General features: G+C 42.0%; 1 protein-coding gene across 4 annotated transcripts in view; it reads right to left on the reverse strand.

Annotated features, from left to right (window-relative positions):
• Positions 1-27,283, reverse strand: part of STK39 (serine/threonine kinase 39) — a 105,900-nt gene that overhangs the window by 14,548 nt on the left and 64,069 nt on the right. For all 4 annotated transcript variants that reach the window (XM_079979394.1, XM_079979396.1, XM_079979397.1 and 1 more), the window contains exons 11-15: positions 22,583-22,705; positions 22,058-22,090; positions 20,693-20,755; positions 19,552-19,619; positions 2,923-2,975 (exon numbers count right to left, since the gene is read on the reverse strand). In XM_079979394.1, coding sequence (XP_079835520.1) covers positions 2,923-2,975; positions 19,552-19,619; positions 20,693-20,755; positions 22,058-22,090; positions 22,583-22,705 — 340 coding nt within the window. The remainder of the gene's footprint in view (positions 1-2,922; positions 2,976-19,551; positions 19,620-20,692; positions 20,756-22,057; positions 22,091-22,582; positions 22,706-27,283) is intronic.

Here is a 27,283-nt window from a genome sequence, read left to right on the forward strand (position 1 = left end):
AGTCATAATTAAACTGGGGGGGGGGGGACAAAACAAAACAAAAATCAATAAGCCGGGGAAATTTGTTTTAAAAGTAATTTTAATCTATGGACGTCCATTACCAAAGGGTGCTTAAAACCAAAACTTATTTTTGTTAGAGGCACCATGTACTCCACCACTGATAGTTCTCTCATTTTCTACACACATTCAAAAGCACAGGGTTAATTGTTTAATTCTTCACCAATCCTATAAAGCTCCTTTGTTTAAGCCAGTGGAATTCCTCCTCAGCCATGTAATTAGGTATCCACATTGTAATGAATGTAGGAAAGTTAAGGGGGCCTATGAAATAAACAGGGCCTGAGAGCCACACGGTCTTTTTGCATCCCTCACTTTTAATAAGAGCTTTCAGTTCAGGACACAAGGAGCAGCTAGACCCAAATTCACGAACAGCTTCAGAAGCAAGTGTTTGCACTGGCTCGACGTAAAAGTGTTGGGGAGGAAAAGACAACACTCTAGACAACTTTCTCCCCATGTAAGGATTGATACAGTCCTGCCTACAGGTACTGAGTAGCGTATAAGTCTTCCAAGACTTCCATGATCTGTGTAACCCTTCAATGCTACGACATTTTAGTTATCTCAACTAAAAGTAACATATTCCTGTATTATGACATGGCAGCACTTGATGCCACAATAAATAAAAACCCTAAATGGATATGTAAGGAGAGAGGCATGTGGATAGCTGGGTCTTCCACCATAGAAGCTCTAGCAGCCATATAAACACATGCTGCTGCTGTATGTTTCTCCCCTAAGTGACTTATGTCTTCAGCGCTCAGATTTGCTGCAACAAAAACTTCAAAAAGGAAAGCCCTGTTGAGTGCATCGTTCTCTTTTGTGCAGGCAATGAAGTCCAAGTTTACCGTTTACTTGGTGAAAAGGTTAAGCTTGAACAGCTTTGGATAAAGCCTTCCATCGTAATATTTTGTATATTGAAAGTGTTTAAGTTCATCAAGATGGCTTTTGGAAGTGTGTACGCTGTTAAGGCAGGCCCACAGTTTATGAAGCAAACGCAAACTGGATAGCTCAGTTGGTTAAAGCGTGGTGCTGATCATGTCAAGGTTGCAGGTTCGATTCCCATATGGGACAACTGCTTATTCCTGCACTGCTGTGGGTTGGACTTGATGATCCTCAGGGTCCCCTCCAACTCTACAATTCTAGGATTCTATGAACTGCCATGTGCAAACTGCTACTTCCCATCACAAATGCAATGTTCCAGGTTTCCGAACATTGCACAGCATTGCTGGCATACTTGCATTTAAAGGCAGGTGCATGCCCTACATACTTGTTTCATCAGAACCAGGGTTTGTGATAAAGGACATGTGTTCTGCAGAGAATGTGACTCTGTTCTTAAGTACTGCAAACGGCTTGACCATAGCAATAGGCATTAGGGGTGCTGTATGGACCTTTGTAACAAAAGGGGGTCAACCCCCGGCTAGTATCTATCTTGGCCTGAATTACTATATCACCACCAAATGCCATTATCACCCAAAGTTAACAGCACTAGAAGCAAACATGCTACAAAAAATACACCCGCTGGATCTTGGTGTTCCCAATAGAATTTTCTTACCCAAAACCACTAAGGTTTCAATGTAGCTCCTAATACCTAAACAGTCCTAGTCAATCTATTTATATGCGACATTTTCCACATGAAAGGCAGCTTACAAAAATAACAGCCTAAATAAAATACTCCTAACAGGTAATCAAACTTGCAATCTCCCTACAGCGCTAACAGTTCTATAAGTAACAGTTCATTTTAAATATATTAAATAAAAATAAGTGAGCATAAAAACTTACCAGCAGGCCGATTAATATCCAAAAGTAGTCCTAGAACTACTAGAACAGCAACTTGCAACCTCCCCACCCGACTTTTTCAGAAGATTCAAATGGCCAGAACCATCTTTGGCAGCCCCTCCCACTTTGAAGCAAAGAGACGTCGTTTGAACAATCTTATTACTACTGCCCGGGCCTTCATTGACCAGCTTAACCGGCAACCTGCAACTGTGGCATTGTGCAAGAGGCAGCATGGGAAAAGCTGTACGAGAAGATGACTCCCTTTTTAACAATCCAAGGAAGTGTAGATTCATGCATCGCAATGCCAGAGCCATTTTCTTACACGCAGACTTCCTCGAAGTAAGGAATCCTGATGACAGGAACAGTGCCATGCAGGCAAGTTGCCACAATGGCACTTGGGAGATAGATGGCAGCCTGACACACAATGCAGCCAATTCTTCCCCACCCCCCTGGGTCGCAAATGTGCTCATAATGAGAAGTCAACTGTGCTGAAGCTTAGTACCCAAGATGGTCCCATGTGGTGCCTTTGGGGCACATCGATAAGGAGTCAGCACTAGGCAAAACATCCTGCAGAGATGAGAAAAGCTACAAGGCTGCAGTGTCTCCCTGCAATTGAAACTGCTAGATTGTACCCTAGGGGGTCAGTTAGTAGAATCTTCACTGCCAAGGCTCCCACACTCTTTATATTCTGCCCTGCAGTTAACAATTTTTACATAGCCATCACTTATTGGTATGCCACAGTAACTCATATGCTGTACAACTCTGAGGTCAGTTATCAGCAGGATTGCTTTGAACTGCGCACTTCATTACATTAATTTTCAGAGAGACTGATAAGAGTGCTCTCTTTCTCGTTCTTTCCCTCTCTCTCTTTCTCTCTTTAGTATCCTCTACCTTGAACCAAAACATTCCACAACTATGCCACTAAAAATTTACACACTTGGCACTAGTTTTGTTTCAGTTAAGTAGCGTAATATAAAACATTTGGTTGGTACAAGCGATTTCACAGAGCTAATTTATATTAAACTATAAAGCAGAAATCAATTTCCGAAATACCATTTGGAGCCATAAAAGCATAATTTCAATTAAAAGTCTTACCTCTGCCTGGAGTAAACTCAAATCGTATGTCATTAAGTTCCTTTCTGGAATTCCTGGAGGGAGAAAAAAAGGAGCCATGGTAAACACATCAAAATGTAATGAAGTGCAAGCCTTGTGCATTCCAAATGTATTCAAGCTTCATAAATAAGTTGCTATTAATATGTAGGCAGTATTTTGCAGTTTTATGGCCTTGCCTTTTCCCAAGTGCATCACAAATGCACAAGGGCATCAACACAAGGGAAAACCCTGAAAGGGGGGGGGGGAGTTTAACCATATTGCATTTTTTTTCAAATAAATCTAAAATTACACACGTCTACATTCAGTTTTATGAGCATCCAATTTTTTTTAAGAAAAAAGTATGAGAGAGAAGTAAGTTTTGTTCTGTACCAAAAGAAGTATAAATATAACTCAGCACTCTCTCCCTGAATAGTAAAGGGCTAGATTACAATCAGAAAACTCAATTCAAGTTCCTCCAAGTTTTTGTCTTCTATTTCTACCCTTATTTCTGAGTGCAACTGTGCTTATACATAAGCTTAGGGCGCAGGTGGGAAACCTGTGACCCTCCAGATGTTGTTGTACTCCAAATCCCATCAGAATAGCCAATGGTCAGGAATGATGGGAGTGGTAGTCAAAGAACAGCTAGAAAGCTGAAGGCTCCCCACTCATACATCGCGAATTCTACGGAATCGAATTCAAGAGAGAAGTGCTATCACTTGCCCAAACACTCAGCAGAGCACTTACAAGCACGCTAAAGTCAGCAGGTTAAGTTTTATTTCTCTTTCCGTTTTATAAGCTGAGCTTTCAACAAAAAATTAGTCTGCACATCTGTTTTGAAAAATGCTGCCCTTCTTATGTAAAGGGAACTTAATACGTAGGGCAGCCTCTGAAGACAGTTCAGAAACTTCAGCTAGTACAGAATTCAGTGGCCAGGTCGCTTACCGGAGGAAGAGAGTTACACCGATCTGGTCTGACTGCACTGGCTAACTATTGCTTTCCGGGCCCAATTCAAAGTGCTGGTTTTGACCTATAAAGCCTTAAACGGCTCAGGACCGCAATACCTCAAGGACTACCTCTTTCTATATAAACCTACCCGGACCCTGAGATCATCTCCTGAGGCCCTTCTTTGTGTGCCTCCTCCCCGTGGGGTCCAGAGGGCGGCAACATGAGAACAGGGCCTTCTCTGCAGTGGCTCCCCATTTGTAGAATGCTCACCCCAGGGAAGTTTTCCTGGCACCTTCATTATACACCTTTAGGCACCAGGCAAAAACGTTCCTTTTTAAGCAGACCTTTGGTTGATTTCATTGATGTCCTACGCCCTTTTGAAATGTTGGAGAATTTAATAAATATTTTTTTTAAAAAAAAAAAAACATTTTCAGGAATGGGCTGCAAGAAATCACTTGATTTCAGCCTTGAGATCACATATGCAAAATTCAACTACAGTGGTGCCTCGCAAGACGAAAAGAATCCATTCCGCGAGTCTCTTTGTCTTGCGGTTTTTTCGTCTTGCGAAGCAAGCCCATTAGCGGCTTAGCGGATTAGCGCTATTAGCGGTTTAGCGAATCAGCTGTTAAGCGGCTTAGCGGATCAACTGTTAAGCGGCTTAGCGGATCAACTGTTAAGCAGCTTAGCGGATCAGCTGATAAGCGGCTTAGCGGATCAGCTGATAAGTGGCTTAGCGGCTTAGAAAAAGGGGGGGAAATGAAAAAAACCCCGCAGGAACTCGCAAGACATTTTCGTCTTGCGAAGCAAGCCCATAGGAAATTTGTTTTGCGAAGCACCTCCAAAACGGAAAACCCTTTCGTCTAGCGGGTTTTCCGTCTTGCGAGGCATTCGACTTGCGGGGCACCACTGTAATCAGCAGGATCATTCGGGGGTGGGGGAGTGAAAACCAGCTCACCTGGGCAAAAGTTGGATCACCGGGTTTAGCTACTTCCCAACAGTGTCCTTTACTATGGCTGCCCCTCACACCTGTGGGCACGTAGATTGCAGAAAGGCCACACAGTTAAGATTGAAAAGGCCATGGCTCAGCTGCAGACCACATACATTGCATGTAAAAAAATTCAAAGTTCAATCCACGGCATGTCCAGGTACACCTGAGACATACTCCCTGAGCCCCTGGGGAACTGCTGCCACTTAAGTGTAGAGAATACTGAGGTAGATGGATTAAGGCAGCAGCTTCCTGTGTTTCTGAAGTCCTGCTCCTGAAGACACATTTCATTGAGATAAAACCTCCTCTCCTCACCTTCCACTAAAAAACAGAAAAAGGTATTGTGCATATAGACAGCTCCAGAGCAGCACGAGACTAATTTCACTCCTCTTTCCTCAGTTCATAGTGATAGGTGTTTTGCTAGTACCATAAAAAGTTCGGTAGCGCACGGATTTTGTAACAGCTTTGTATGTAAGAATGCATATAACATAAGGACATATTAATCCTGGCAATCCCTTCTAGAATACGCCTGAAGGTGAGCAGGTAGTTAACATTAACATGTTTCTATTTAATTACATCATTTATTTTAACATTTTCGCTGAGTTCGGTGTCAATCTGCCCATGCAGGATAGAGCATGTTTAACATGTGTGCCACACACAACATAAACAACTTTATGTTCTGATAATGCGGCTAATTCTGCACTTCCACTTTCATATTGATTGACACTTTCCCATTTGTCAATAAAACAATCTCCTTTGCCCGAGGACAGAAGTGGGGGCATAGGGAGAGGAAAAAAGAAGACAGCCATCTCATTTTGGAAACAGCAAGTGGGCAAAGACCAGATACAAACATAATTGCTGTAGCGCACTTTTTCCCTCTCCTGGCGAATAGCTCAATCTGCTTGAAAAGCTAATAGCAGTGAAATGTGTTTTGCGGTCCATTATTCTTCTGTTCCTCAGCATGGAAACTGTAAGCAGACTCATATTTCAGTGTACCAGGCCATGAAGTCTTGCTGTGGGAAAACTAAATCCAACATCCAGGCACGCTCAGCCATGACTCAGAACTATTATCACTTGCTAAACACATATTAAGAAAATGTCACACAGTCACAAAAACACGATCACACAAGAACAACAAAAATGGATTGGCAAGACAACAGATACAACTTTTGCAAAATGAGCGCAGCAAAAGAAGTATCCAGCTGCTAAGTATAGCAGGGGCGATTCAAAAGGTGAATTAATTTCTTGTTATCCCGTTCTTTAGTCAGACCAAATGGATATTGCATAGTGCAGTATTATGCAGCCAAACAACCATGCAGAACTGTTTCGATTAGTGAGAGGCAATGGTAAAGTTCATTTGCTGCCTTCAGTAGCTCCGACCATTAAACAGAAGGTTTCTTTTATTTTGAAGGGTGGAAAGTAGGAACTTTTCAGAGCCCACAGGAAGTATCAGATCTGCTCACAAGATGCTGGAGAGAGGGGGCTTTAGCTGAAAGCCCCATCTATTCACTTGCATCTGGACTCACACAGATGTCCCTATGAATATTAGGGGTGGAGAGAGAAGCAAACGGGGCTTCTTGAACCTCTCCTTATAATCTAAGAGACAGATATAAAGCTACTGTTAGTATGAGCCAATGCAATATGCAAAAAGAAAAGTATGACTTTGGATGCTGAAAGTGCAGCAGTCTACATGCAGGTGTATAACGTGAGTTACTGAGCTGTCCAAAAAGGTACCGAGTTCGATTTACCTTAATAAATTGAATCAACCATTTATATGTGATTTTTTAAAAAAAATAGAGAGGGAGAGGTACTCAGCTGCTGAAAAAAACGAAATTGATCATTCACACAGGTAAAAGCGGCAAGGTTAAAAACAAAAAATTAAATGTCTTACAGCACAGAGTACAATCCCACAATGAAAAAATGACCCTTAGTACTGTCCACCGAGAAGAGACTATTGACTGTAATTTGCAACTTAGGGCTTCAGGGAAATTAGGACCTCCTCCACAAACACTTGACTTATACTCTCTGTGGTACCCCAAAGTTCTGTTTTCACAAACCCGGAAACAATAATCTCTGACCTTTGTGTTTCTACATGCATTCTATATGCAAGGTGGACTTGCCAATGCGCATAGTCAGGGTTTTGAGATCTTACTTCCTAGGCTCTCCATTCTCTGGCACAACTCCAAAGCTAAACTGTTTGTCCAAGAAGAGTTTGGATTTGATATTCTGCTTTATCACTAGCCGAAGGAGTCTCAAAGTGGCTAACATTCTCCTTTCCCTTCCTCCCCCACAACAAACACTCTGTGAGGTGAGTGAGGCTGAGAGACTTCAGAGAAGTGTGACTGGTCCAAGGTCACCCAGCAGCTGCATGTGGAGGAGCGGAGACGCAAACCCGGTTCCCCAGATTACGAGTCTACCGCTCTTAACCACTACACCACAACAGCAGAGACCCTCTGGAACAGTCCACTGTTTTAACACAAAACACCACACCCACCTACCCAACTGAGGAGGAATTGTGGCATCCCTACTCTCTCAAGACCGGGGAGAATATTGGTGGATGAGGATATGGTTTGTAGATCTCCAGATCTCTCCCTGTGTCCAGGAGAAGTTGTTTTGTAAAGACGTTTTTCATCTGGATCTCAGTTCTTTTTTGTACCCCTTGAGATAGCAGTTACAAGAAGTGACAAGAAGAGGTACCACTAATCAATGCACCATGGCTAAGAAACTAACTGAAGAAACTGTGGCTAAGAAACTAATCAATGCACTGTGGCTAAGAAGACGGGCCATGTACAGCTTGCAAAGGATGTGATAAAGGCCACTAAAAGGGGCAAACAACAGAGTGGTCAAGACTCTTTTCAGGGTAGATGAAGCCGAATGCAGATTTTAAGACAGACAGGTTTGGGCCCAGTGCGCAGAACATGTTGGTACAAGCATTAGGGAGGGCAGTGAATGCGTGGCCCTATGAAGGAGTCAAATGCAGCCAATGAGCAATGGATGGCAGAGAGCTATCTTGACTAGATGCTACTGAGTGCCTTGTTGGCACGACGATTGCTTAGCCAGTCACACTCCTACTGGAACAGCAGAAGTTTCCACCAAAAGGTTACATGGCACAATGGTGTGTGCAAGATCCATTTCAGCAACTACACCCATCTCCAATAAACCCCATCCTTCTGTTTCCCAACAATCCTTCCATGACCATAAATCTCAATATTGACTTTTTTACTGAAATTACTTAACATATTCACACCCATTTTTGTACTAATCTGATCACTTGAGACAGGTTGATCATGGGATAAATGACATTTACAACAATGACTTTAAAAAAGGAGAGTGCCTGTAACTAGGAGGAAAATCTCTAGTGGACTGGATCAGAGGTGAGGGAGTGTGCCCGCCCCAAACATCCCCGGACACCCACATTCAGAGGGTGTGATGCTGGAATAGAGGCAATTCACCCAAAATTCAGTGTATCTAGGTCCACATCATGCAGTCAATTGCCAGATTTTGTGTGGAAATTGACCATGTGGAACAGGCCTGAGTGGGCTGATTTTACTCTGGTGGATTCTGTTCAGTATTTATTCCCCTGCACAGACAGCAAGAGACCTCAGAGGTGAGACAAGCTGGCTCGCAATCCCCTCCAATGAGAGGTATCATTGGATCCGGTTGAATGCAGCTTAAATACATAGTGCAATTATTCTTTGAAAAACTCGAGGAAAACCCTAATAAATGATCCATTGTGTTCCCTGGTCTTTCCAAACATGATTTTCCTTCCCAGCTTCTAAAAATCCACTTGAAATGCAAGAAAAGCAAATAATATATTTCTTTTTCTATGTCTCTGGCACTACAAAGCTGAATAAAATTGAGTGTAAAAAAGGGATTTAAACCAAGGTACATAAAACCCATACATCCTTAAGAATAGCAGTGTTCTATAACAATTATTTGGGCAAAGTGCTTATATTAATCATTCATTATTTAGAGAAGAGCCCCATTCTAAAATAATTCACTCAACAAGGATATAGTAGGAAATTACTTGCATAGTTCCATATCTATATAGTAAAATATTGGCTGCCAGACTGCTGCATTATAATTCCTTATTCCAGTTTAATACCAAGAGTCTTACTGATTTTTGGTCATTTCACTTTTTATAGACAGTCTCATTCATTCCCATTTTTAAATGGACTGAGTCCTCACACATAAAAATACCTAGAACTTGCATTCATACTTCAAACTGACAGGCTCCCATGTACATCAGCACTTTTACTCGGTTCCCTTGTTATAAAGATTTAGAATGTAACATTTCTTACAGGGCAGTCCATTTTCCCAACCTCCATTTTATCTTGTTCCTTCCATAATTCCTTCCATACCCTGACCCTGTGCACTCTGCAGGCTGCCTGTCCTTCCTCTGTTCAGAGCATCTTTCCCTATACACAAACTTCATGGGACTGATAGTGGCTGGAATTACCACTCTTTCCTTCCAGAAAAATATTGGTTCCAACCACATTCCACACTATGCATCTGGAGCAAACATACGTGCCTTGGGTTGCATACAGGGTATGGAATCCAAGGCTGCAATCCTATGCGCACCTACCTCAGGAGTAAGCCCCAGAGCAAAGCATGCACAGAATTGTGCTACATGGCCTCAATCCTAAACTTTAAAATGGCAAGTCTTGCTGAACTCCGTGTGACATACATCTGGGCAAACACTCTGCAGATCAGACTGTACGGCTGAAGACATTTCACCCCGCAACCGAAGTGCAAGCTTATTCCAACTGTCATCTCCAGTCATGCAGATTTCCAGCATTTTGTAGTGGCAGTGCTTCAAAAATCCTCAAAGCCTGTTAAAGGCTGCAGACAAATGTTGCATAAAGGGATGAGCATGCACACCGGATGAAACTATCAGGCAGCATAGATGCCATTTGTCTCCAGTTCTCTTGGATGTTGTTTGCCTCCAACCTAAGACGTGCCGTAGTCTAGCATAGAGTCTTCATGAAATAAAAGCACCCGGGCTAATGTCTGATGTGGCGTACTTTCATTTCACTTCCCCAGCTCCTCATAAAAAGGGGGAAAGGGGAGAGTTTCAGCTAACAGTATAGCACAATGGCCGTGCTTGCCATTCACAACACTGACCTCTCTACAAGAGGAAAGTACTGTAAAATGCAAAAACAACATAGCCTCTAGCTGCTGAACACTACCAAACAGTACACAAACCAATAAACTTCTCCAGTGGGCTAATTCTACCTTTCTATGCGGAGGCAGCATTCACAATTTGTGTTTTTATTATCCAAGAGCTCTGGGTAAAATAAATTGGGGGAAAGATCGCATGATCTCAACAGACAGAACCACCAATTAAATGTAAAGATATCTTTGCAGTTGCCATGAATCTCTACTTGTTAACTCTCACTCAGCTGGAAATGAATCACCGCTGGGATTGAACCCATCAACAATTGGAGCCACAACACCTCAGGCCCAACGCAAATTCCTCCCTGTGCACACAGCTCTCTGCAATGCTAATGTGAAGACACAGTTTTATACTTAACTCTAGTTAGACCTAGGAGGATGAACGGAATAGCCTTTACAATTGCACACCTAAGGAAAATTCTTTTATAATCCCCACGCAACAGGGAACTGATGGTGTTCTCTAACAACATGCCTTTTGTGATGAATGTGAGACCATTACTACACATTGCAGATGAATCCACATGGCTACTTTACAATCACTGCGTTATCTGCTACACATATTAGGCAAGCTCCCCTCACACCCCAAGCAGCAGCTAATGAAAATATCTGATGGGAACTTAAAGCATATTTCTATGTATTCTAGCTACCCAGCATGTAGTATATAAAACAAATAAAACCGCAAATCCAGAAGACAGGCTTTGCAATGCAAACATGTCCATGGGCTAGATCAGGGATGGAGAGCCTCAGGCCCAAGAGACCAAATGGGGACCGCCAGGCCTCTCTATCTGACCTTCTGATGATGCAGGCTACAGTGGTACCTCGGGTTACATACGCTTCAGGTTGCATACGCTTCAGGTTACAGACTCCGCTAACCCAGAAATATTACCTCGGGTTAAGAACTTTGCTTCAGGATGAGAACAGAAATCGTGCAGTGGCAGCACAACGGCAGCAGGAGGCCCCATTTGCTAAAGTGGTGCTTCAGGTTAAGAACAGTTTCAGGTTAAGAACGGACCTCCAGAACGAAATAATTTCTTAACCTGAGGTACCACTGTACATCCCTTCTCCTCAGGCCATATCCTTCACTGGCCCTGTTTCACCCCACAAGTGGTTTTGCCTGGCTAAAATGTGCACACGAACTCTGATAATACTTCTTCCCTGCCTGCCTGCCTGGATAATGGAGGGTTCTGTGAGTTTATGTAAAAACTAGCCTGTTGCACAAAGATGAAATTTACATTGATTGCTCTGCCCACTTTGGTTGCTGACCCCCCACACAACGAGCACGCGGCCCTTGAAAGTCTTCTCAGAAGGGATGTGGGGCTTGGGGTGAAAAAGTTCACTGCAGCTCATAACACTAAACCATGGCTGCTTTTGCATATAGTCCTGAACCAATATCTTGTTCCAGTAGACTATGATATCGTGACCTAAAATTTTAAAGGCCTATACCAAAATGTGTATTATCATACTACCAGTTCCACAATCCTTTGGAGATTTTGGGAGGTGAGTGGGGGGAACAGCGAGAAGCAAAAATCACTGCCCCCTCCCACCATTTCATATTTCTCCCAATTTGCAAAAGCTCTTGTAGAACACCAAAGGTTGAAATAATCTCACTCTTATTCTTCATCATCATTAGGCTCTTACAAAAATCCAGACTTTAATTTCTCTAAATTATCCACTTAAAATGATGGCTGTCCTCTGTGACTGAAGGTGGCAGATCGCCTGTAGAAGTTATTGGCTTGCTCAACAGCGCTGAGATTCCATAACACCTGGTTTCAATATCATTTAGTTCTGCTAATTTCAAAAATGTCATTTTAAATCCGGTCACCCCAATTTGGCACAGTCATTGCCTAAGTATTCTCAACACCAGCGACTGTTATGATGAAAGCTATCAGAACACACCACTATCTCAAGTATATCCAAAGTCTGCTGAAGATCAGTGCCATTGTTCCAAGGGCTCTTTGACCATGTTTCAAGATTTGAAATCACTCTGCTTGGAAAATGTGTGCAGGCACACATGGTGCTTGCCTGTTCAAAGATGGTACAACTAAGTCAATGTTCAGCATTCCTCAGAACAATCGGAGCAAGCATTGATAGGAGTTATGAAGTGAACTTGCTTCCAGTGTTTCAACCAGAGATTGCAGTCTTGCATCCCTTGAACCAGTGAGCTTCTTCACACACGAAAACCCACAAAACATTAATGTGCATTGAATCTGGAGACTCACTTGGAAGATGATGGGCATATTCTAACCTTTAAGGAATTAGACCTTGTTTGGGCAGTAAGATGTGGCTTTACTTGGTGATGTTGTATGTTCAACAGAAGTGAGACATTGCCTTCTCCCTAATGAGGTTCAAATGAGAACTCCCAATTTGCAGTTGCTCAAAATTATTGGACTTTCCATCTCCTGTGTGTGTACAGCCTGCATCTGTGGAAGAATTCTGACAGCAAGGAACTTCATACAAATTGGAACACATCCTGTCTTCCTCTCAATTTGGGCAAAGAATATAAATCTTATAGAACGGTTATACCAATCTTTATGAACAGGCTGTGATTAAGTGCCCATTCCCTGGGCAGATTGATTCCTAAACCACTCTGAGTAGCTTCATGAGGGGAATAGGGGCCACTGAGCATGTCTCTGCATCCTAAACAAAAAACACCTCCCAGAATTCTTTGGTATAATACCACTTTAAACTTATATATTTATTTCCTGAGAAGGTGATGTCAAGCACATGTCAAGCACGGGTGGTCTTTGAAACCATGCCTCTGAATAAACTACCCAATTCCAGGGTGGATATGATTTAAATCAAATAAATTTAAATCACTAGTCAGTAAGACTAGTTTTAAATAATTTTTTTGCAGAAATACTCATTCTTGCTGGTATAATCTTAATATTTGCAACCAGAAGAAGATTTCATTTTTGGAATAATAAATTTTCAGAGTAGTTTTTACAGTTTTATCAAAAATTACTGATTTTGTTATCCTAATAGAAATACATAGATAATTATGAAATTATTGTGAGGTTTAATAACTTAACTGTTTATATTTGGACAACTTTTCTGCTGTACTTTATTGGAAGGAGAAAAATAATCATTTCCTTAATAACAATTTATTTAACGAAAACAATAACATTATAGCATATGTATCCATGCTTATTAACTAATGTAGTTAATTTTTTTTAAAAAAACCCTTAGACTGAGTTTTAGCATACATGAAAAACTTAAAACAAAACCTTATTTCCTGATGAATAGCCTTTGGACTACAGTGGTGCCCCGCAAGACGAACACCTCGCAAGACGGAAAACCCGCTAGATGAAAGGGTTTTCCGTTTTGGAGGCGCTTCACAAAACGAATTTCCCTATGGGCTTGCTTCGCAAGACGAAAATGTCTTGCAAGTTCCTGCGGGTTTTTTTTCCTCCCCCCCCCCTTTTCCTAAGCCGCTAAGCTGCTTATCAGCTGATCTGCTGATAAGCTGCTTAACAGCTGATCGCTAAAAGCCGCTAAACCGCTAATAGCGCTAATCCGCTAAGCTGTCAATGGGCTTGCTTCGCAAGATGAAAAAACCGCTATACGAAGAGCCTCACGGAACGGATTAATTTCGTCTTGCGAGGCACCACTGTATAATGTAACTTAAATAGAAAACTATCTTTGGAAAGATTTTTCCTCCAAAAGCATTTTATTTTAAAAATCCAATTTAAATTTTAAAAAAATCTGATTTTTTAATTTTTTTTAATCATTGATTTTTATCCCCCCTGCCCAATTCTAATCCTCCTTCCCCCATATTTACATGCATACTTCCTTCACCAAAAGATTCCTGACAAACCTTGGTTGCCCACCCTTCCACACATGGCATATCCTGGCACTGGGGTGTCCTTTGTTCACAGAGTAAATCCTGACCCTTCCCTCCTTGTCTGTTGAAACATATTCCATACTTAGTAACCTTATTCCTCTCACAATAAGGCTATTGAGCACCCGTCTGTCCACAATCCAACATAACGGGTCTGAAGGCAGATGAGCTGGCAGATCTGCCAACTGTGAGTGCTAGGATGGATGCCACCCAATGGGTTCCATTAGGGAAGAAAGGCAGGATTTGCACACTGCAGGAGAGCAATCTTTACCAGTTATGAAAGCTATTTGGCATTCTCTGCATGTACCCATGGGTGGGAGCTATGCACAAAGTGTGTATGTAATGCCTAAGGCATCTGCATTGCCATGCACTTGGGTCAAATGGGAATGCAGCCATTTTCCCAATCATGGAAACGAGATGGTTATGTGCATGTGAAACACCCAGGGGCTCTGGCCCCAGCCTCAGCTCATGAGTAAGAAAATCAACTGAGGAAAAAAGCTCTCCACAAAAAAAAATCTAGCCTTAAAGTAAAGGATTCATCTGACAGCTGCCTTAAATTAGAAGCAAGCAAGCAAGCTGAAGAAGGGGCTGAACACTCCAGTAGAAAGGAGCCGGCTCCAATTACCCATCCCTCCTGTTCAGTTCTTTCTTTCCTCACCACCCATCCCTCTCTCGCACTGCCAATCTGCCTCTAGCATCCCCTACTCTGACTGCATCAAAAATTTCTGTATTGTTATATACACACACAGCATTTCTGAGGGGCGGCGGTGGGGAAGGAACAGTAATTTGGCTATAAATTACTGCTCTTGTGAGCTCCAGCTCCTCTTTCAGTTTTTTTCCCTAAACCTCTTTTATAATTGCATTTACTTTACTTCTTTTCATTCTGTAAATAACTGACAAAAGTTAAGCACGGCCCTCATTATTAGGTAACGCTTGTGGGGGCAGGTAAGCTTCGGATGCTCAAAAAAGTTTTGCTCCCAAGAACGGAAGATGGGAAAATGCAAAATTAATCTTTTACAGTTCTCCCAACTTCTATTTCAATGCTACTATAATGAGTTCACTGTCTCTCTGGATGGTGATTTACTGATAGAGTGTCACAAAGTCAATTTTACTATAAGATATGTTATCATGGTTTGATTTAAGTTTTACTGTTCAGGGGAACCTTGATAAAAATGATGCAATACACCTAAACGCAAGGTGGAGGGAAAGTCTTTGTAGAAGTAAAATCAAAGTGAACTGCCAATAACTGCATCTCAGGGGCAGAGTTCAGAGGATCATATCTTAGAATCACCATTACTATCTGAGATATGAATGAGTCTTTTTACCGTACACACAGGTGGTTCATGCATCAAGCAATAAAATCATAGTTGAATTAACCATATTTTCCAAGTTTATTCAAACTGGAAAACCACAGTGAATGGCTTTGGAAAAAGCCAAGCTATTAGATCAGTTTAAAATCGTGGGGGAAATGCAGTTCAGTTCCATCTCTTCATTACGGTCAATGACCAGTAATGGGGACAAAGGGAATGCAATAGTATCACAGGTAAGTGAAACTACAAGGAGAATAGAGATGTTATTTTGGGCAGCAATTCAGACTCTGCTGAAACACACAGTTTTGGCCCCTCAAAGATATGTTCACAGATCTCTTATCTCTTAGCTATTTTCATAGTTAAAAAAGCAGTATATAAATAAAATAATGTATGCATGGGTCTGGATTATATTCATTTTATGTAAATAAGTCCAACTCAGATTACACCAGATACTTGGGGGATAATTAAAGCCATTAAAAAGGAACCTTGGAACTTGTCAACTGTACTCTAGGAATAGCTGTCTTAATTCCTACAGCCAAAACAATCACTATATTCTAGCTGGAGTGTTCTGGATCTGTGAAAATACCAAACAAGCCTAGAATTTTAAAATGCTTTGAAAAATAGTAAAATGCATAGTACCAGCTCTTGGCACAGAGTCCTCCTCTGTGTTAAAAAGGACATAGGTGGCACTGTGATCTAAACCACTGAGCCTCTTGGACTTGCCGATCAGAAGGTCAACAGTTTGAATCCCCATGACGGGGTGAGGTCCTGTTGCTTTGTCCAAGCTTCTGCCAACCTAGCAAGTTCAAAAGCATACCAGTGCAAGTGGATAAATAGGGACTGCTGTGGCATGAAGGTCAATGGCATTTCCGTGTGTTCTGGCTTCCATCACAGTTCTGTTGCGCCAGAAGCGGTTTAGTCATGCTGGCCACATGGCCTGGAAAGCTGTCTGTGGACAAACACTGGCTCCCTCAGCCTGAAAAGTGAGATGTGTGCCACAACTCCATAGTCGCCTTTGACTGGACTTAACCGTCCAGGGAACCACCTCCTCTGGCACAAGCTATATATTACATTTTTGTCACAAAATGCCAAGAAACAAGTATAGGCAAGTCAAGCAATTAAAGCTGGAGATCAAATATTTTAGAAATATTCCTGGATCCCAAGAAGAGAAGATATTTCCCCCCATTAACAGACATACTAGCTCTTGAAGATTGTAAAGTGTTTCAATTAATTACTGTATGCTGTGCAGCACTAAGTCATGTCTAAACCCAGAAGTATAGCAGCTGCAATTCAATTTTCTCTAGCTACCAGTGTTTCTTTGGTAGCAGGATGTGAACGTCTATATGGAGAAATGGTCAACATAGCAGCTTTAAGGGCACACCAGGCCCATAGACGGTTTAAAATCTGTGCCTTTTGCCAAACATCAGAATAATTCATTTATCAAATTATTAGTCCATGGCCACAAGCCAGGGCAGGGAAGAGAGTGTTTCTACATTTCACAACAGGACTCCTTACACATTACATGGAGTGCAAGTAGAGAGTGTGGCTGGGATTGTGCTCAGGAGCACTGCTTCTCATGTATACTTGAAAACCACAAAGTGTAAGCTTTATGGGTGAGATCAGGGGTACAGGGATACCATTTGCAGTGGAACAGCACTAATTCTGCTAGCGTTTCCTTTCTGCAGCACGCAGCATGAATTCAACCAAACCCCTACAATTTTTGCAGCAATAACAGATGTAAGAGAAGCATTACTAATACTGAACTGCTTCGTGACGAGCCTAGGAAATGGCTTTAGAAAAGTTTGCCGCTCTTAAAAGGCAAACTAATGCTTTTAAGAAAAGATTTAGTCATTAAAGAATTTAAAGCAGTTTTAAAAAAGGGAAGCCAAAATGGGATTTGATCACCAAGACACTTCTCCACCCTTCGCCCTTGTGTGTACATGTGAAGATCGATCACAAAAGCATAGGAATTCCCAGGAGAATGTGTTAACATGTAATGGTTCAATTACTCCTTGGCAAAAACTCATCAGACTACAGCTAGCTCTTAGTGGAAATTCTTCAATGTGCTTTTTAGGTCACATCAACGACTTGATTTAACTATCAGCTCAGCAGGTGGTGGCACAAAATTTCTCGGGAGGAAAGTAGTCGAGATGGGTAAAGCCAAAAACCCTAGATTTTAGCTGCTTGAACTCATGTTAATACCAACTCAATGCAGCGCATTACAAAGCAAACCGTATAAAACCAAGAGATTGGGCTTGTGAGGGTATAAAATATAAGCGCTTTTCTCCATGCAGAAAGGGCTGATGAAAGCAACAGATAGACTGAATACAATTTACAGAATAGTTATAGCTTATTGTGCTCTCACAGCTTTTGTTAATGGCAAATAGTTTTACGACAAAGGCTTTAAAAAAGACGAGGAGGAAAAAAATCCCACCAACCCCCCATCTATGAATAGCAAAAACAGGTTGTGCCATTCCTACACTGGCCATAGCACTTTCCTTTAACATGCGAAATAGCAAAAATAAAACTCCTTATCTTGGACTGCCGTTGTAAATTTGGCAGGAATTGAAATATTGCCTGCCCTTTCCTTCTACAAGATGAATGCACACAGAGTTCTACAGAGTCTCACAATCTGTAATAGTCACAAAAGGAGTTACAATAAAATTAAATCTCTTTCGAGCACTGCTAAAATACTATTGCTATGGAGGCAGAGGAAAAGAGTAAATAAAGAGACTAACAAAGTAATCTTAGGCAGGTTTACTCAGAATCAAGTTTCTCTACATCTAATGGGTCTTACTCCCAGGTAAGCATACATAGAACTGCTTAAAGGGTATTTTTGTTTTAGAATCAGGAGGAATACATTTTGTATAACGTATACTACCATGTCCCACCAGCACAAGGATTTTCACTTGCACAATGGGACCTCCTCCCCCTCTCCTCCTCAAATTTGCTCCAAAGAGCTATGGGAACCCTGAGAAAATGTTTCAGGGGACATAGGAGGGGACAAAACAAGGACAATATTCCATTGAGCAAGGAGAAATTCTTCCACTGACAAAGAAGAGACATAGAGCTACAATGGATTCTGCCCTACATTTATGGTGCATAATTAGAATGTCTAATGAAAGTTTTTTCATCATGACATCAGGATAGGCAAGCTGCAGAAGAAATTTCAAAATGTGATGACCTGCTGAGGTCAGGGGAAAAGCGAATTTAGGTCAGGAGGAAGTGAGCACATGAACCTGCAGCATTTTCACTATCTCCCAGGGCATGGGAGCGGAAGGTTGACTAGGAAGAGAAAGCCCAAGTGACTTTTGCTTCCATTTTTAAATTCTCTTTTCCTCCCTTTTTTGCGTTATTGACAAAATGAGGAGTTCATGTCATACATGTCAAAATACATGTCATATACCTTCCATCACAGAGTACATGGGAAATGCAAAAGAAGTCCTTATCTTAGCAACTACCGACTGGGCTGGTTCCAGAAAACTTGCAGAGGACCACATCACATGAGAAACTAGAGGAAAGATCTTTGGACATGCAAAGAGGACGGGTGGTAGTGAGCTCTTCTGTATCATTGATTAATCTCATTGCTACAGCTAAGAGTCCAGTACGCCATCTTCCCACAGTACATTAGAAATAACGACTTCCTTCCATTGAAAGAAGGACTAAGACGTAGATCAACACGAAAGAAGTTTCAGTTTCCAAAGTTATTTTAGGTTAGCTAAAGAGAAAAACTAGGTTACGTCTACATGAAAAGCATGTTAAGCTAGTTTTGTGGAAATTAATTAGGCCTCTGAAAAACTTGCTCGTTAAGAAGCAATTAATAGACTACAGACTCATTTTCTTAAAATGGAAATCAACTTTTGTCTACTGCCAAAAAAACTATAAAGCCTGACACCATATTTGTATCATTTCCTAAAAGGCTAAATGTTCTTTGAAAATATATCAGTCATTTTTTTCCCTGCAGCTGCAGATCAAACCTGCCCAGTAAAAATGTTCTGAGCAGGCGAGTTGTAATACAGCCATGGTTTATTTCCGTCAGAGGTTGACTGCTGAAGTGTGAAAGAAACTCATTAAAAATCTCTCACTGTGATCCTGCAATGGAATGAAAAAGGCAGGCGGGCGGGGGGGGGGGGGAAGAGAAAATACTTAATGAAGGGTACCCTTAGCCTGGAGCTACAGTCATATTCAGTTATTTCTCTCCCCACCCCCACCCCTTCTCTTTTAGTAAGCAATTAAAAGAGAGCAATTAGTCATGGGAATGCCATTCATATTGGTCATACTGAGAAAGGATTATGTGAACACTTAGTTTCTGCTAATGTTATTAAAGTTAACAACACTGACCCCCCACCCCACCAAGGCAAATAGATGAAAGTTCTTACCTTAGTCTTAAAACAAGATTCACAGCACATGGAACTTCACCAAATTCATTACAAACAGCAGGCCGAGTCTAAGTTCCAAAGAGAGAGAGGGAAAGAGAAAGTAGTACACACTTATTCTTTCTGAAGAAACAATTAACCTTACAAAAACAAACTTTAAAACGGATACAAGACAATAACAGAGCACTCACCTTAAATCTATTTCCCAGATTAATCCAATAAACTGCAAACCTGCACTTAAGAAGGCAAAGCTTAACACTATTGTATTAACTATGCCACCCCCTGGTTTAACGTAGAATTGAATTTAGTAAGAAACCAGGTAATGTACATTTTGTTTATATGTCCAACACATAAAATATGAGGTTAGGTAAAGGTAAAGGGACCCCTGACCATTAGGTCCAGTCGTGACTGACTCTGGGGTTGTGGCGCTCATCTCGCTTTATTGGCCAAGGTGTACAGCTTCCGGGTCATGTAGCCAGCATGACTAAGCTGCTTCTGGTGAACCAGAGCAGTTCACGGAAACGCCGTTTACCTTCCCGCCAGAGCGGTACCTATTTATCTACTTGCATTTTGAAATGCTTTCGAACTGCTAGGTTGGCAGGAGCAGGGACCAAGCAACGGGAGCTCACCTCATCGCGGGGATTTGAACCGCCGACCTTCTCATCAGCAAGTCCTAGGCTCTGTGGTTTAACCCACAGCGGAACCCGCGTCCCAAATATGAGGTTAAGGGCCTCTAAACGAAGAATCACTGTGGCTAACTGAGAACAGGGAGAGGAAGGAAGGAAGACTCTGGACAGGGGCACAATTTCAACTCCTCTCACCACAAATGCCCATTTTGCTTAAGGCCAATACATTCAGCTAACTTTGCACAGTTAGTATGTGGACCGATCACTGTGGCACATGGTAAAAAATATGTGTTATGGCATAACTTCTAATCTAGTTGGTAGCACAGTAAACCTGTAGCAAGTTGAAAACTGGCGTTGTGGAGAGCTATCATGAAACCATTTCACCGAATGCCAAACCCAGCCTTAGGCTGCTTACTCAGTGCTCTCTCGTATACCCCATGCTAGTTTGATTGTGCAAAACACCTCATAAAATCCACCCCATCAACCGAAACCGTAAGTAATGTTAATAGTGGCCGTACCTCAGAACCTTTAATAGATAGATTCTGTATTTGATCGGGGATATTGCTGGAATTCATGGAAATCTGTTTGAAAGAAAGCACGGTGAATTTCATTTGCTTGTTTTTGTATCCCAACATTGCACAAGTTCAAGGAAGAATTTAAAGAAACGGAGAACATGCTGCCTTCCCATTCAAAGAAGGCTCAACGCAACAGCAGAAGCTTCTATAAGCAGAACAGAGAGGGAAGTGAATCTCAAAAATGCTCCCTTTCTCCTGCAGCTCCAGACCTCTGTGCCACCTCTCAAACTGTTGTGGGGCAGATTTGGGAGAGACACAGCAGGAGGGAGGAAATCAGTGTACATTCCCTCCTTTCCTGCTCTACTCATGGAAGCTTCTGCTGGATCAAAGAGCCTGCTGTGAATGGAAGGACAGCACTGTATGCAATTACTCTAAGCTAAGCACCTGCATGGAATTTCACACCACTGCTTGAACTTAGTGTCGTCCAATGGAACCAACAGACTAATCAGAACAGACAAAAGCAAAGTACTTCACACAACAAACTCGCCACAAGAGGTGGTGGACACCAGCCCAGGCAGCTTTAAAAGAGAATTAAGACAGATTCCTGGAAGAAGTCTAGTTACTCATCATAGCTTGATGCATCCTACAGGTTCAGAGGCAGTCAGGCTCTAAGTACTAGTTGCTGAGGAACAACAACAGTAGCATCTCGGTGACCATTGCCAGAAACAGGAGACTCACTTAGATGGACCTAAACTATCCTGGGTTCATTAAGAGTATAAGGAGAGCTCCTTATAGTCTTAAACTTCTGTCCCGTTTTCCACCTATTCCTTTTTGAAGCTACACTAGTTGTGTGGAATTCCTTTGACACAATGCATTTCAGGTACCAGTGGCAAATAAAACCTATTGTTTTAGGTAGGCACTTGGTCTCCCTTGCTCCTTTATTTAGTACCGAGCGACTTTTTTTTTTTTTAAAAGGGCTTTGTATTGAGTCGATGGGTTTTAATTGGACAGATTGCAAACCACTTTGGTGACATGCGAAATTTAAGTAAGTAAAGCCATCTTTAAAATGCAACCGCAAAAGCTCTAGAGGTGTATAATTATAATTATGGATAGCTCAGTTGGTTAGAGCGTGAGATTATGCTCCAAATTCTTTATCTGCTGTGGTGCCTTTTCAAAATAGTTTAATAAATGCTGAGGGTTTTTAGCTGAAATCTACACCTCACCCATATATTATCTATTCTGAGGACAATACAAGCCTAAAGCTTCATATTTTAAGATGCCAACAATGCCTAGCGTGATCACAGACAAAAATATAAAAAGGACCATTCACCTATTCAGAACATAAGAGATAAGAGCACAGTTATTTACCTCAGCATCCTCCTCTTCTTTTACTCTTCGTGACTGGAAGAGAAGCATCCAGAGTTACTTGTTTTATGCTTTTAAGTGCCAAAATAATAATTATTTATATGTGTATTTATTAGTCTTTTTTTCAGAAAGGTGAACCCAAAGCAACTCACAGAAGCAAGCATTAAAAATGAATAAAAACAGGAGTAAAAAATAACCTAAAATGTTCACTAATAATATATATATAGAAAAACAGAGCCAACTCAACCCCAACTCACTAAAAGATATGCAGGAGATTAAGGTCCAAAGGCCTGGGTGAATAAAAATATTTTTGGATCACATATAAAATCAGATAGTGATGGCATCAGGTGTGTCTCCTTTGGGAGGGCATTGCATAGAACAAGGAGCCACCACTGAGAAGGCCCGTTCTCATGTCATCACCCTTTTCACAATCCCTTGGAGAGGACACATGGAAAAGGGCCTCAGAAGACAAGCAAAAGGTCCAAGTTCCACGTAAGTGTGTAACAGTGGGCAGTTTCCGAAAGTCACCTTTTCTTGGGAAAACGCAGCTTTGCCTTCTTCACTCTTCTCATCCATTTCATCATCGCTCCATTCCCAATCTCCATCTTCTGTCTTGTGGAGGTGGCCACTGGAACCTGGTACTCTTCTAACCTAACAAAAACAAAACATTATACCACTTATATATAAAAGCAACAACACCGCAACATTTTCTTTCTGGTCCTCTTAGAGGTTTTTTTTTTTTTTAACATACTTTGGTCATCTCATAACATTAAAACATTCATTTTTAATAAATACCTTGCATACCTCACAACAGTAACTGCAAACCACCCTGTGATCCTTGGATGAAGGGCAGTATATTAATTTTAAAAATCATACGTTCAATAAATGATAATAATTTTAAAAAGAATGGTTTCCCCTCAGGCTCTCAAAGGGTTACAAAATTATTAGTAGAATAACCTCTATCAAAGTGCAATTTCATACGGTGTACTCAACCATGATGCCTGGCTTTTAAGAATACGGTAGAGATCATAAAGAAATAATACCCCTATAGAACATATTAACAATTCAAGAAGAAGAACCAAATTTGAACACACTTGTCTCCATAACAGTAAATGGTGAATAGCAAGCTTGAAAATAACCACAGGCCTGATCACTGGGTGGTACTAGGAGCTGTCCTGCAAGATGAGCTGGTGCTCATTTGTATCACAGAATTATAGTATTGTAGAGTTGGACAGGACCATGAAGGCCATATTGTTCAACCCTCTGCAATGCAAGAATCTTTTGCCCAATGTGGGCCTCGAACCCATATCCCCGCGATTAAGAGTCTCAGGTGCTCATTTGTATCATGTGCCCATTGGCAGACTGGCCATTCAAAACAACAACAAAAACCCCATGCATGGTCAGTATACACTGCGGAGTGTTTTTACTTCGTTCCAGAAGCTTTCTTACTGTTTCACACAAACAGCCTCGCTCTGTATGAGGTCCACCTATTGCCACAGAGTCAGTCTGCATTCCCTTGATCAGTTTGCTATCTCTTGCTCTAAGCTGAATACAGTGGTGCCTCGCAAGACGAAATTAATTCGTTCCACGAGTTGCTTCGTCTTGCGGTTTTTTCGTCTTGCGAAGCACGGCTATTAGCGGCTTTGCGGCTATTAGCGGCTTTGCGGCTATTAGCAGTTTCGTCTTGCAAAGCAAGCCCATAGGGAAATTCGTCTTGCGAAGCACCTCGAAAAACGGAAAACCCTTTCGTCTAGCGAGTTTTTCGTCTTGCGAGGCATTCGTCTTGCGGGGCACCACTGTAATTGAAAAAGTACAAGGCAAGTGTACTTCGCCAAGGGGAAAAATAGTGAATCGAATGAGTTTTATTAAGAAAAGACAACACGGGAAGCATTTTTGTAATGCAGGCTCATGCTTTTAAAGGCCTGTATTTGTGGGGAAGCAGGGTGATAGGGTGGTGTTTTTTAGCAGAATCCGTACAGTCCAGTATTGTGGTTCTTTTATGCAAGGCTGGTGGATATTTTAAAATTTCCAAACTATTAGGACTCTCACAATCACTACTTTAGAAATGCCAGTAAGTGCAGGTGAATATCCAGGCTTTTACAATCAGGTTACAACAGTGGGACATTGACATTCACTTGCACTGGGTGCAAGAATACGGAGACACATTTCACAAAGCGGCCATTTTGTCCAACTGATTTGGCCCTCTTCCTATCTTCCCCACTGAGAGGATAAGAAGATTCCTATACCAGAAAGTTCTTTTTTCCCCATCTCAGAGTTTGGACTTTCCAGACAAATATAAGGGTAGCAGTCTCAGCCTCTGTCTTGAAGAGCAATCCTGCAGAAGGGTGGGAGAGGGAAACCAGAAGCAGGCCTCACAAAGCAGAATTTACAATTCTGTGCTTCCAGGCTGCTGTACTGCCTCACATTCAAAGGACAGTTATTCAAAGGACAGTTATCATGCAGGTTGATTGCCTGGCTAGCTTAGGAAGTCACACAGGACCCAATTCCAGGAAAGGATGCCAGTAGCCTTCAGGTATCACACCAAAGACATGGCATAGCGGGCATTGGTTTTCTGCTTTGGGGTCACAGCCTGACCTAAGGGCAGGTCACAGCAGCAAATCTACCACTGTACAAAATCTATGGTGTAAAATTAAAATGCAGGTCTCGAAATGCCTGTACAGATTGGTCTGCAAAAGCTGAGGACTAGCAGGTTGAGGGTGCTTGTTGGGTCCAGGTAGGTGAAATAAAACTGCAACGTTATCCTGAGAGAAAAATATCCGTACAGTGGGACTTTCTGTAGAAAACAGCTCCATTGCACAAGGCAAGAAAAAGAGAAGGTGCCAACTTCCTCCCACTCTGGCCCGTTATCTTTCTCCCCATCCCACCCCCAGAGCTTATGAACCTGTCAGCTTCTGTTTCCAGGACTGATGTCTGAGCCACCAGAATCTCAGTACGGGTCAAAACTGTGGTTCCCAACTAGAGGCAAACTGGATGATGCACTAAATGCATCGTCATATTTGCAGATCTTTAAATGTTTAATGTTTAAACACAGAGGGGAGCCAAAACCAGATTGTGACTATGGTGCACGGGTTAACCCTTTAACTCTGCACCATGGTCCCAATGAAAATGCCCCCCCCTCCTTTCAAATATGTCATTCACCCCCACAGTAGAGGATTCTTATCAAGAAGATTGTCACCCCAACACACCAAGGTCCTGAAACAGACTTGGAATTCTTTGGCTCTTAAACTGCTTTTCTTAAAAAGGAAAAACAAAAAAAGTTTAAGTAGAATAATTAATTTATAGTATGTGGCCCTTAATCCCTTCCCCTAACCTTCCTTGCTGCGAGTGTGTGTGAAGGAATTAAGCCCACAGAATGCTATGGAAAAGCCTTTTTATCACTCTCTTGTGTTGCTGGTGATATTCTGCCTTCATTCTTCCTTTTATAATGTATCTCTAACAGATTCATTATAAAAGGAAGAATGAAGGCAGAATATCACCAGCAACACAAGAGAGTGATAAAAAGGCTTTTCCATAGCGTTCTGACCTTGCTGGTCAAGTTTCTATCATTATAATTGAATAGGTACAAATGAAATATAATATTTAAAATGGATTCATTCCTATTAAGAAATGTACTGCTGACAGGACATATGCCTGGCAATCAAGCATACCAATATAATGTAAGCCACACATCAGAATTTAAAGTCAAGAGGCCTTCTGACGCTACAGTACATTTCCAGTATCCTCCTAGTTTATTGTGTGTTATGCCTCAGCCTGCTTGATCAAAATAATATGTTGCCAGGCTGCTTGACGCTTCTTGACAAAAATTCTCAGAAATCACATGATGACTAAGAGCAATGCTCAGTAAATCAGCAGATGCACCAGGGTATAATTATTAAAATTAAATTAGTTCACATTGCCCAAGGTTTACTGAGACACAGGAAGGGAGCAGGGGGCGAAGAATAAAGCACAGCATACAAAATGGCAAGGCTCAAAGTATTCATGAAAATGGCGGGATGAGGAAATGAGTGCCCTAATCTTAATTTCCAGGATTATGAACAGGAACTTAATTTTAGGGTTTATTGCCTGCCTTTTTTTTTTTTTAAAACAAACTTGGCAGGGTGGCTAAAGAACAACCATCAAGAATTAATCAGATATATAACTCGGATGGTCTCCCAAGAAAAACCTAAGTAAAAGATGTTATGGACACTAGGACTGGGCGATGTCAAGCTTTTCAACATCGTGATGTATCACCTGCCAAACATCATCCTGAACAGAATGTAAGATCCAACAGTGCGTCTGCGCGTGCACAGGTCGCGTTTTGCTGCTTCCGCGCATGACGTCATTTTGACCGTCTGCGCATGCACGAGCAACGAAACCCGGAAGTAACACACTCCGTTACTTCCAGGTCTCCGCGAGCACAGCCCGAAAATACTTATCCTGAAGCGTATTTATCCTGAGGTATGACTGTACAGTGATACATCACAATGTCAAAAAGTGGAGGGAGGAACGAGATGCGTTGGCCCCAGCCCCGTGAGGCGTTGGGGCGAAACTGCCTCAGCTCCTTTGGTGAGAGTGGCGGTGGTTTCACGCTAGTGCCTCGTGGGGCGATGCATCTTGCTGCTCCCTCCGTGCGCCGCGCACTGGAGGGAGTCAGGTGCAAGCAAGCCCCACCTGCGATATACTGCCAGGTGAAGGCGCCATCACGCTGCGGCCCTCAAGCTGGTCCCGGGCGATGTAATAGCTAGTAATAGCTGCCATAGAGCGAGGCGGAAGGCAAAAGTGGCTGCTGGGAGGTGGAGGAAAGGAGATTAGGGCAAGATCCATTATGGGTTTGGTGTTGAAGCTCTAGTAAGAACTGTGGAACCACACTTGGGAAGTTGCTATCCTTTCTTTTGTTTTATTCACTTTTATTCATTTGAGGCACTGCTAGCCTGCTGTTCATTAAATACAATCCTAGAGCAGGGCACAGAGGGAGGAGTTCAGCATGGTGCTACGTCAATTGTTCTGTCAGGACAGACATTTTGGCTTGCCGGAAGGGATGATCCTGCTCTCCTTCCTCCATGCACTGCTCCTGTGTCTTCTCCCAGCTCCTCCCCAGAGCGACTTTAAGGGGCACAAAGCAGGAGAGAGTGGGGAAAGCCCCACTGCACACATGGAAGTCCATGCACAGGGTTTCCGCTGACAGGACTCATTCATTGAATCTCGTCCCCAATGCATAAAACATAGTAC

This window comes from Podarcis cretensis, assembly GCF_951804945.1.
Source record: "Podarcis cretensis genome assembly, chromosome: 1".
NCBI classification, from domain to species: domain Eukaryota; kingdom Metazoa; phylum Chordata; class Lepidosauria; order Squamata; family Lacertidae; genus Podarcis; species Podarcis cretensis.